The sequence below is a fragment of the Dromiciops gliroides genome, chromosome 2 (assembly GCF_019393635.1).
Source record: "Dromiciops gliroides isolate mDroGli1 chromosome 2, mDroGli1.pri, whole genome shotgun sequence".
Taxonomy (NCBI): domain Eukaryota; kingdom Metazoa; phylum Chordata; class Mammalia; order Microbiotheria; family Microbiotheriidae; genus Dromiciops; species Dromiciops gliroides.
The window spans coordinates 531,826,648-531,839,184 of NC_057862.1; the positions used below are offsets into that span (position 1 = coordinate 531,826,648).

At 40.6% G+C, this 12,537-nt stretch overlaps 1 protein-coding gene across 3 annotated transcripts in view; it reads left to right on the plus strand.

The window, feature by feature from the left end:
* Positions 1-2,887, plus strand: part of PLEKHA2 (pleckstrin homology domain containing A2) — a 129,600-nt gene extending 126,713 nt beyond the window's left edge. For 2 of the 3 annotated variants that reach the window (XM_043989429.1, XM_043989428.1), the window contains one exon: positions 319-2,887. In XM_043989429.1, coding sequence (XP_043845364.1) covers positions 319-675 — 357 coding nt within the window. In that variant the 3' untranslated portion in view covers positions 676-2,887. The remainder of the gene's footprint in view (positions 1-318) is intronic. The other variant, XM_043989427.1, reaches the window with a different exon arrangement.
* The last annotated feature ends 9,650 nt before the right edge of the window (positions 2,888-12,537 follow it).

Below are 12,537 nucleotides of genomic sequence, written 5' to 3' on the forward strand. Positions count from 1 at the left end.
GGCATTTTCTTCATGAAGTCTGTGCTGATTGCTCCAACTGAAAATGCTCTTTCCTTTTCCTAGTTTTTCCCAGAGCACTTTGTGTAGCTGTCTTTTTTGTCTCTAGCAATCACATTGTTTTCTATTATACTTCTTTGAATATATGTCTTATCACTATGTCTTATATTACGATATTATATCTTGTATCAGGCTTCTTATCTCTTGCACCTATCATAGTGCCATGCATTAGAGGTTAATAAAGACTCGTTTGTCAAATTGAATATCCTGACTGGTGATATTGCCCATATTTATTTGCTATTTCCCCCCCTTCCACTCCAGGAAATGTCCTTCTCTAGATCAATTTCATTGTCCCGGCCTGGAAGTTCCAATTTTTCGGGTGTGCCCAACTCCACCCCATGCAGAGGACGTCCTGGAGAAGAGAAGAAAGCTCCCTACAAAGCTCCCTTCATTGCTTCATCCTGGCAGCCCTGGACACCTGTCCCACAGGCAGACGAAAAGCTGCTTCTGGATGAAGAGAGTCCTGGAGGCTCCCCATTCATGTCCAGACTTGGGGAAGGCGATGCCACCGTGCTGTCAAGCTCTCGGGTACGGCATCGATCAGAGCCCCAACACCCCAAAGAGAAACCATTCATGTACAACCTTGATGATGAGCATATACGGACCTCCGATGTATAACCGGTGTGTAATCCAATGTGTAAAGTAGTGTCATGGTCCTACTTCTGTGGAGTTTGCATGTCTGGAGCCTTCCAGGCATGGCAGGCCCTCACGTTGTTCTGCAGGACAGTACGTATTTAATCTACTGAAACAAGTTCAACAAGACCCTGTTCGTGGTCCCATGGCTCAGTTCTAGGTCCTGACACCTTGAGTGTTCACCAGACTGGTCTGTGACCTCTCAATTGAGATGTCACCAGCAGCAAATAGTTCAGCAGTCACAGTTTCCTGCTCTGAGAGAAGTAGAGACTTTGCAAAAGGCTGTGGACTGACTTTACCTCTAACAAAGCTTTATTTCTGCGTCCTTTTTTTTCCCCCACAAAAGAAACTTTACTGAGTCACTCAATCTTATTGTTATTCTTCTTCTAAGTGATAATCACAGAGCAGCAAAGCTGCAGACAGCTAGCGGGGCCTGTGAAGGATCCAGGCTTCTTCCCAATGCTCTTGGTGGACTCTGATCCTTTTTCTTGTTCTTGGATTCTTCGAAATTCTCTCACTGTATCCTGTGTTCCTGTTAAGAATCATCTTATTTGAGAGGTAGTATTAATTTTGGTTAAAATTCAGTGTTTTCCATCAGGTCATAAGCATGGATAGTTTCTTCTGGAAGACTGACAAAGGGAAGAGGGAGTGTGAGTCCCAGCTCAACCACAGAGCATAAAATAAGTATATGAAAATGCTAAATCGTCTTTTGCATCCTTTTTGAAATATGAAACGGCCAAATACTGTGAAGTCATGAGAGATGAGAGCCCACTAATCCTATGGGCATGCCAAGCCTCCGCTTTTTGATGTCAGATGCCATGGTTGTTCAAATGGGTGTTACTTCCAGTGTGCTATGATATTAATTTGAGATGTGTGGCGGCATAATGAGTGTGTGATGGTTCCTTGTTTTCATGTGTGAATGGTCAAGAGTTCTCCATTCAGACTTTAGACTTATATTAACTTTGGAAATAAGTGCTGGGCCTGCTGTGGAAAAGGAAAAACAAGATTCAGTCAAGTGAGCTTTTTCCTATCCCTGTTTTCCAGCCAGAATATATTGTCTTGTCAAAGGTGAAAAACTATGCCTTTAGCAAAGAAGAGCCAACCTCAGTCCTTGCTAATTATTCATTATTTCTTAGTCAATTGAAGATTAGTTTTGGGGTAAGACCAGACCACCAGAATTGGTATTGTATAATGTGTCCTAGTTGATCAACTTTTTAAAGAATTCCTTACTTCTGCCCTTTGAATGATGTGTTGTATAATTTAGGGTACACTGAAGATTCTCTCCATTTCCCCCCCTCAACATTTCCCCAAGGAAGTCCTTGGGACAGGTAGAGAGACTGACTGTTCAGTACTTACTAATAAAGCAACAAAATTTAATCGACAACTTTCAGAAGCTTTTTCTAACACTCACAACATTATAAAGAACATATTTTGACATTTAAATTGTGGGGAAAGTCTGGGCATTTTATAAGAAGATAATTTGGGGGGTATTTGTACTTTTAAGAAAACAGAAATGTGTATTGTGAAGTGTTGTATAAATGTAAACTACTGTTATGAGGAAAATAGAAATTAGTTTGGGACCACTGGATTTTGAATCAAAAGACCAAGGGTCAGATACTGGCTCTGCCATTTAAATCTCCATAACCTCGGGGAAAGCCTTTTGGGCCTTAGTTTCCTCAGTAAAATGAAGGGGTTAGCCTGTATCAGTGGTTCTTAATGCATGGTCTTGGGACTCCTGGAGTCCTCAAGACTCTTTCAGGGGATCCTTAAGTTCAAAACTATTTTCATAATAATACTAAAACATTTTCATTTCGAATAGAGCAAATCTCAATAGATATAATCAGAGAGGTGCTGGAGCCACCTCAAAGAGCTCTTGAAGGGCTTACTGTTCAATTTCCAGTGTGACCACTTACACCTTGGAAATCAATAAATACTACAGATCAGCAATTGATTTATTGTTTTGTTGATCATCTGGAATTAACAAAGTGATGGAGAAAATATTAATAATGCAAATTAAACTTAAAAAGTGCAGTGTGTACATTTCCTTTTTTTTTTTTTCCTGGAGAGCTAATTATTTACCAGCACACCATTAAATATAATCTACATAAACAAAAGATGTTGGTGGAGAGGACGAGAAAGAAGACTGAATTGTTAAGTGTAAAAGTGTTCTGAAATCAAACGTTTGAGAACTGGGGCAGCTAAGTGGCGCAGTGGATAAAGCACTGGCCCTGGATTCAGGAGTACCTGAGTTCAAATCCGGTCTCAGACACTTGACACTTACTAGCTGTGTGGCCCTAGGCAAGTCACTTAACCCCCATTGCCTTGCCAAAAAAAAAAAAAAGTTTGAGAACTACTGGATTAGATAAACTTCAAAATTCCTTCTAGTTTGAGATTCCATTTTCAGGTATCCATTAGAAAAGCATGAGAAGGGAAGCTAGGTGGCGCAGTGGATAAAGCATCGACCCTGGATTCAGGAGGACCTGAGTTCAAATCCAGTCTTAGACACTTGACACTTACTAGCTGTGTGACCCTGGGCAGGTCATTTGACCCTCATTTCCCCACCCCCACCGCCCCCCCAAAAAAGCATGAGAAATTTGGTTTTTCTGCCCAAACAATAAGGCATGGCTTTTCATGTTATAACAGGATATATCTATAGTCACTGAAGAAACCTAACATGTAACACATGTACATATATACAGATGAATACACGTGTATAACATACATACATAGGCATATACACATGTATAGTATATATATATATGCACACATATATATTAAAATACTCACTGGAAGTTTTAAAATAGTTACCTGGAGTTTGACAAATCAGAGCAAAGCAGTGTGACTTGTGGGCAAGTCATTTGCCTCCTCCCCAGCTGCCCCCACCCCCAGTTTCTGTTTTCTCATCTGTTAAATGAGGTTAGGCTAGATCTCCAAGACTCATTCTAGCTCTAAATATTAAAATTCTACTTTTTTCTTAAACTGGTTCAACAACACTACAGTTATGCTGAGCCAGTATGAGAAAATGTTTTTATTTTTAAAAATTGTTATGTCATTCTTAGGGAGGTAAAATACAAGATTAGGGGCCTCCAATTGTTTGGTTAAGAAATTGAATTAATCGGGGCAGTTAGGTGGCACAGTGGATAAAGCACCGGCCCTGGATTCACGAGGACCTGAGTTCAAATTTGGCCTCGGACACTTGACACTTACTAGTTGTGTGATCCTGAGCAAGTCACTTAACCCTCATTGCCTCACCCCCCCAAAAAAAGTTGAATTATTGTTAACTAAGGAATAGAATGTATTTTCCAAAAGAAAGGAAACCAGATGACTGCTGTCAGTTGTTCCTAGGAATAGACCCAGAGGCTATCAATCATCAAAAGCATTTATTTAGTTAGTGCCTGTTGTGTGCCTAGCTCTATGTCAGGTGCTGGGGATATGCACAGAAAGAGTGAAATGGCCCCTTCTCTCAAGAAGCTTACATTTGGAAAACCTCCCAGCCCATAAATTTGTATCTGTTTTGGCTGTTAAAACAATGGGGGTTTTTTTTGTGTGTTGTTTTTCTGGTTTTGTTTTGGTTTTGGTGAGGCAATGGGGGTTAAGTGACTTGCCCAGGGTCACACAGCTAGTAAGTGTCAAGTGTCTGAGCTTGGATTTGAACTCAGGTCCTGAATCCAGGGCCGGTGCTCTACCACTGAGCTACCTTGCTACCTAAATGTCCCTGGTTTTGTTTTTTTTTTTAATTAAAAGCTGATATCTAAAGGAATAGCTAAATAGAAATGCTTTTGTATAAGTAAACATACACTTTTCTAATAGGGGCTACTGTTTAGATATGCAAACATCCACAGAGAATGTATTTTTCCTTCAGGATTATATTTTTCTTGGTTTATGTTTCATATTGAGAATTATCCCTTGAAAATTATGGTTTGTGCACCAAATTGTATTTTTTGCAATGGTTGAGATGAGTCCTTTGGTCCTTTAACCGTGAAGTGACAAAAAAAAAGTCACTGATCTGTTTTTTAAAGGGTTGTAATGTGGATTTTCTACTTTGTCCTCAAGAATCCTTGATCAAGAATAATTCAGTAGGGGGCAGCTAGGTGGCACAGTGTATAGAGCACCGACCCTGGATTCAGGAGGACCTGAGTTCAAATCTGGCCTCAGACACTTAACACTAGCTGTGTGACCCTGGGCAAGTCACTTAACCCCAATTGCCTCACAAAAAAAAAAAAAGAAGAATTCAATAGCATATGACAGACATCCCATACTAATGGATTAGTTAAAAGGCTTTTTTCTTCACCACTTACTTACTAAGCAGATAAGAAACTATCATAGAATACCAGGGCATGCTCATCAAACATCCACATATGTCCCCTGTGCATCCCCCTGCCCTCAACATATTTCAATGGATAGAATTTGAAGATTCTTTTCCAAATTTTTCCAGTGATGTAACATTGCCCTCCGGTCTGTGTAAATAAGCATGTCATCTATCCAAAACAAAATTGTCTCTCTTAGGCAGGGAATGTTACCCCTTCAACATTTCTTTCTTTTTCTTTTTTTTTTTTTGCAGGGCAATGAGGGTTAAGTGACTTGCCCAGGGTCACACAGCTAGTAAGTATCAAAGTGTCTGAGGTCGGATTTGAACTCAGGTCTTCCTGACTCCAGGGCTGGTGCTTTATCCCAGCATTTCTTTCAAAAAAAAAGCATTGTGATAGAGATTGCATCATAGTGATTAATCAATTAATGAAAAGGTATTTATTAAGCTTTCATTATGTACAAAATATGGGACTAAGTGCTGGGAAGACAAATAGAAAATCAAGAGTGTCCCTGCACTCAAAAACCTCCCTTTCGGCTGTAGGTCAGATGGAAAGGCCCAGTGGTTCTTAGAATGCAGCAGCAAAGCAGAAAATAATGCATCTTCTTTTACTCTTCCATTAATGACACTATGTTGGTTTGGTTTTTGTTTTTTTTTTTTAGAGAGGCAATTGGGGTTAAGTGACTTGCCCAGAGTCACACAGCTAGTAAGTGTTAAGTGTCTGAGGCCGGATTTGAACTCAGGTCCTCCTGACTCCAGGGCCGGTGCTCTATCCACTGTGCCACCTAGCTGCCCCGCTATGTTGGTTTTTCTTTGCCAAAGATTTAAGTGGCACAAACTTTCTTTCCCTAGTCATAAGTAATTATGACTACTGAAGGCTCAGGGGCTATAGCACCTGCAGAGGAAGTTGATAGGTGCCATCTACACAAGAGATGCTTCCCTGGATTCTAGATGCTGTTATTCCCAGGGGTCTGGGCTATCTCCAGCAGGGTCAAAAGAGAGCTGTTATCTGTGATTTGACTTGTTTGGCACATGCCACCTCCTCTTTCAAAGTGCCTTGCTGTCTCAGCAAGCTAGCTTCCCAGCTGTGTTGGTGACAGTAAGCAGTTGGTATTAGTGGTAACTGCTCCATGAAATGATTTGTTTTATCCTACAAAAAGTCCATTTTGTAAAGGTGGCATTTGATTATTCCCCAAAATATACATCTTATGCTTAGTGCATCTTTTTCTTCAGTGTGTGAATACTTCTTCCACTTTTATACATTGCAGACTTTTTGTTCCTTCCACTCCAGCATAAAGGTGCTACACCATAAATCCTCCAAGGGGGATCTACCCAGCAATTTGGAAGCCTTCTGGATATCCATGTAATACTTGGGCTGTCCATCTGTTAGTCTTTTCCTTTGCTAGGATACTGACCACTCATCATCTTTTTTTTTTGTTTGTTTGTTTTGGTTTGGTTTTTGTTGTTGTTGTTGTTGTTGGTTGTTTTTTTTGTTTTGTTTTGTTTTTGCAGGGCAATTGGGGTTAAGTGACTTGCCCAGGGTCACACAGCTAGTAAGTGTTAAGTGTCTGAGGCCGGATTTGAACTCAGGTACTCCTAAATCCAGGGCCGTGCTCTATCCACTGCACCATCTAGCTGCCCCCACTCATCATCTTAATAGAGTTCAGAGAAAACAATTAAGTTGATAACCTTTTTGGAATCCAGTGGGCATCAATGGGCTTTCAGCCCGAAGTCAAGAAGGTTCTTTTGCAAGAAGTTAAGTGAATTGCATACCTAAGGACATGGTCAGAGAACTTAGGCACTGAAACTTCACCCTGGATACTATTATATTCCTTTCCTGTAAAAATGACACTCAGAGAGAAAAACTCTTGAAATCACTCCCAGTGGCATAGGCCTCCTTGCTGCTTCTTGAACAGGATACTCAGTCTCCAGGCTCCATGAGTTTTCCTTGGCTGTTCCCCATGCCTGGGATTCTCTCTCTCTCTCTCTCTCTCTCTCTCTCTCTCTCTCTCTCTCTCTCTCTCTCTCTCTCTCTCTCTCTCTCTTTCTCTCTCTCTCTCTCTCTTTCTCTCTCTCTTTCCTCATCTTCACCTCCTGCTCCTGGGTTTCCTTCAAGTCTCAGCTAAAATTCCTATTAGAAGTCTTTCTTGATCCACCTACATGCCAGTGCCTCTCCAGTTTGCCCTGAATAGAACTTGTTTGTACAAAGTTGTTTTCATGATGTCTTCCCCCATTAGACTTCTGGAAAGCAGGGACTGTCTTTGGCCTTGCTTTGTATTCCCAGAATTTACATGTACATGGCACATAGTAAGTACTTAATAAATGCTTATTCACTCACTGACTAAAGTAAAGAGGGGAAAAAGGCAGAGGAAAAAGGGCATGGTTTGAGATTCACCAAATGAAAGCATACAGCATTCTTTAGCTAAAGTGGCAGTACCTATCATTTGTAGAACAAAGAACTCTTGGGGGGCGGAGCCAAGATGGCGGAGGAAAGACATTAAATGCACAGAACAGAAGAACTCCTCACAGCGTTAGAACTAGAAGTGACTTATCCTGCATCTATCCTGCACAGCTACACCTCTCCTTTTACAGAAAAGGGAAATGAGACCTAAATGGGTGACATGACCTACCCAACATTAAACAACTAGTTAGTGGCAGAGCTAGGGCTTGAACTAAGGTTTGATTGTCAGTCAAAGCCCCTTTCTATCAATTTATATAGCACTTACTACATTCCAGGCACCATGCTAAGAGCTTTACACTTATATCATTTCATGCTCAAAACAACCCTGGGAGGTAGGTGTTATGTCCATTTTATAGATGAGGAAGGTGAGGAAGCAGAAGCAAAGAAATTCAGTGACTTGCTCGGGGTCATACCTCTAGGAAGTCTCTGAGGTCAGATTTGAATTCAGGTCTTTCTGACTCCACGCCCACTGTTCTATCCACTGTGCAACCCAACAGCTTGACTTTATCCACAGACTGGTTGCAGACATTTCATTTTCAGAAAGGAACTTATTTTCCCAAGTAATTCCCAATTATTGCTCTATGGCCAGAAGGCTTTTGAAACAGTTCCTCAGCCACTTTGTGGAGATTTGCTTTCAAAGTCCTTTTTTTATACTCCCTCTTTGAAAACTAGAACTTGGGTTGGGGATGGGAGGGAAGGAGAGGTACTAGTTTACTCAGGCTCCATAGAAAATACTCTACCCAAACAATTGGGTTGGGGATTTTCCCGTTGTTTTAGTTTTAGTTTTTTGTAAGTGGGAATGATAGTAATATCTCGGCTCGACATTTTGTATGACATTTCTAAGAGGTTGGGAGGAGGTTTCTATTCATTTTTTTAATCTCATAGTTATTTTTCATTTTTGCATTTCTTTAATTTCTGACTTTTTCCTTCCCCTCTCCCCATGTTCAATCTCTTATTACAGAATTTTTAAAAAGAGGGGAAAAGCAGTTCAACCAAAACAGAGAATGGGTTTTCTAAAAAGTGCCTTTACTTGGATGTATCACTGGCATACATCTGTGTCTTCCCCATATACCAAGCTTTCAGGAATGAAGATAACTTTCTGATTGTCTTAAGTTCATATTGCACTAGGAACAGAGATTCCCTCCCCTCTTCCTCTCCTCCCTCTCCAGTCAATAAGAGGTAATTTAGGTTCCCTCTACCTATATGACCTTGAACCGTCCTTAGACTAAATTTACTCATCTGAAAAAGGAGGAAGTTGAACTAGATGACACTATAAGGTACATTCCAGCTCAGTTTCCTATATTTCTAGTGATCTTATATTTGCATGATGCTTTACAATGAATAAAATGTTTGTTCACACATTATCTCAGTTCTTCATAATACCTAAGATAAGACAAGGTAGTAGATAGAATCCTGCACTTGGATGCAAGATGGATCTGGCTTCAGATCCCTTCTCAGGAACTACTAGGTAAGTGACCATGAGCAAGGGATTTAGCTTCAGTTTCCTTAACTATAAAATGGGGATAATAATAACACTCATCTCACAAAGTTGTGAGGATTGAATTTTAAAAGTACATGAAAGAGGGGCAGCTAGGTGGCACAGTGGATAGAGTACTGGCCCTGGAGTCAGGAGGACCTGAGTTCAAATCCAGCCTAAGACACTTGACACTAGCTTTGTGACCCTGGGCAAGTCACTTAATCTCAATTGCCTCACCAAAAAAATAAAAAAAAAAGTACATGAAAGAGCTTTGCAAATCTTAAAGCAGGGGGGCAGCGAGGTGGCGAAGTGGATAAACCTCCGTCCCTGGATTCAGGACGACCTGAGTTCAAATCCAGCCTCAGACACTGCCACTTACTACCTGTGTGACCCTGGGCAAGTCACTTAACCCTCATTGCCAGCAAAAAAAAAAACACAAAACCCAAAACAAAATCTTAAAGCACTTTATGAAAATGAACCATTATCATTTCAATTTTTCAGATGAACATAACTTGAGTAACTTGCCTAAGCTTGTTGTTCCATCATGTCTGACTCTTTGTAAGCCCATTTGGGTTTTTCTTGTCAAAGATGCTGGAGTGGTTTGCCATTTCCTTCTCCAGATCATTTTACATATGAGGAAACTGAGGCCAACAGGGTGAAGTGACTTGCCCAGGGTCACACAGCTAGTAAGTGTCTGAGCCTAGATTTGAAGTCAGGTCTTCCTCACTCCAGTTCTAGTATTCTATCCACTGCACCATTTAGATATCCTTGCTTAAGATTATACCACAAGTAAGTAGGACTTGAAACTGGTTTCCTGATGCTGATGCTTCTATTTTTCCTCCCACTGCCCTGAAAAGTTGAAATAAATGTATTTGGTGTTAGTTGAGAAGATTGACACATAACCAGCATATTCTGAAGGCTTGGTATTTCATTGGGCTGTAGGAGTACATGGGGGGTAATGTAAGGAACAGGGCTTTTACGATATCAGATAGTGACATATAAGAAGAGCACAATAGTTAGAAATGGAAGCAAACTTAGAGGCCATCAAGTCTAACTTCCTCATTTTATGGATGAGTAAACTGAGGTAAAAGTGACTTGCCCAGGGATCCCCCAGCTAGGGGGATCATCTGAGGCAGAATTCAAACTCATGTCTCCCAGACTCCAAGTCCAGCTTTCTACCCACTACATCAGCAACCTACCTCCCTTTTAAGTAGAGCTGTCACTTTATTTTTGCTTTTTATTTTTTCCTCACTTTTATATTTCTTTTTATGTATGTTTCACTGTCTACAGCAGACATCCCAGTAATTTGTCCCTGATTTTAAAATTAAATGAAGTGGTCATTTGGCACAAACTGTTCCTCTAGTCCTCCTTCCTTCTGTTGATTCTGTTGAAACTGCTTGTGGAGGAGACTATGGTCTGATTGGTGTGTGTGTGTGTGTGTGTGTGTGTGTGTGTGTGTTTTCAGGAAAGGTCTAGGTGTGAAGTGTACTTGCTGTAAACACAGTGCCAGAACTTCACGAAAACTGGTGCTTTTTGCTTTACGCTTTGTACTAAGCATCACTGCAGAAATACTTTTCTATAACTGTTTTGTTGCTTATTTTATAATAAAATGATGTGACATTGATGAATGAGCTGTGGTAGTCTTCTCAAATCTTCTATTAGACAGATGATTCACCTTAAACTTATAGGGACATCTTTCAAGGTAAATTAAGATATCTCTCCTGCCTCCTTTTAGGAGCTCAAATTGCAATTCAAACTTAATTCAGTTTAATAAAGGATAGGCCAAAAAAAATGGAACTGCAAGGGGAGGGTCCCTATAGCTGATGGGTTTTTTTCCCAGAGAATGATAGAAATCTCAGAATCTTAGGGCAGAAGGAGACCTCAATTATCAACCCTAAACCAAAGCTGGAAAACCCTTCTACAACAGCCCTGCCAGTTCTCCAGTCTCTGCTTGAAGAACAACAATGACATGGAACTCACTACCTAATCAAGAAGTACATTTTTTGGGTTTGTTTTTTTTTTTGCGGGGCAATGGGGGTTAAGTGACTTGCCCAGGGTCACATAGCTAGTAAGTGTCAAGTGTCCGGGGCCAGATTTGAACTCAGGTACTCCTGAATCCAGGGCTGGTGCTTTATCCACTGTGCTATCTAGCCGCCCCCAAGAAGTACATTTTAAAAATGTAAAACAGAGTGCAAGAGAGATGATTTTGTCAGCATGGGGAACCCTTTCCATCAATAGACAATTAGGAAATAAATCTTAGGGTGGCAACTGGGGAACACAGAAATGACCTGACTTCCCAATGCTAGCCAAGTGTCAGAGGTAAGGATTGTACCCACTGTACTTGGCTGCCAGAATTACATGCTGAGAAAAGAACTGCAAAGATATCTAAATCAGATCTTGAACTACTGTAGTTTCTAGTAATCTGATTTAGGATGCAAGAACCAGGTCACTGTGCGAGCAACTTCTCTGCCTACTGGAGGAATACTAACAAATTGTGAAGAGTAGGTATGGATCATTGGATTTGGAATGAGGAGGCTTGGCTTCTAGTAAGTTATATGACTTTGAGAAAGACACTCCCCTTTCTGAGCCTCAGTCTCCCCAGTCTCCAATTTTGAGCTAAAATAACCTTTGTTATCTAGTTCAATCCCTTCTTTTTTCCTTTACAGAAAAGAAAATGAAAGCAGAAAAAGAAAAGTGAAATTACTTGTCCAAGGTTGCACAGCAGTTAGAACCCTGTAAAAGAATCCATTTGGATGAGTTCTGTTCAGTTCTATAAGTCCATGATTCTAGAATTAATTCCTTATCTTATGTGTGGTTTTGTATGGATCTTATTAATTAATCTATTTCATTAATTCAAATCCATAGCTGCTTGAGTTTAAAATCAGGGAATCTGGGTTCTCTTCCTGGCTAAAATGATCCCCATCTCATTTGGTGATCTCATAGTGACTTGATACTTTCTCATTTGGTGATTATGATCTTTGTGCAAATGATTCACAGGGCTGTTCCCAGATCTAGTCTCTCTCTAGTCCCAAATCATCATTTGCCTTTTGGATATCTTAAACTCAACACATCCAAAAACAGATCTCATTTTCTTTTCCCCAAAACCCTCTCCTCTTTCAAACTTTCCTATTACTGTTGAGGCACCACAATCTTCTCAGTCACTCTGGCTCACAACCTTGGCACTATTCTTGACTCCTCATGCTGTTATTTAGTCTTGTCATTTCTACCTTTACATTGCTCTTCTACTTCCCCCTTTTCTACACTCAAAGCCACTAGGTGTTCATTACTTCATGCCCAGTCAATTTCAATCACCCTCTCGTTGGTCTCCCTGCCTTAAGTCTCTCCCCACTCCAATCCATTCTCCACTCAGCTAGTTACCCAAGTGATTTTTCTGAAGGTGCATGTCTGACCAGCTCTCTCCCTCCTCCCCTTCTACCAATAAACTCCAGTGTTTTCCTATTGCCTCTAAGATCCAATATAAAATACTGTTTGGCATTTAAAGCTCTTCACAGCCTGGCCTCTTCCTACCTTTGCAGTCCCCTTATACCTTCCTCCCCTTTGTGTATTCTGTGATACCCTCTTGCTATATCTTCCTCTCCCATG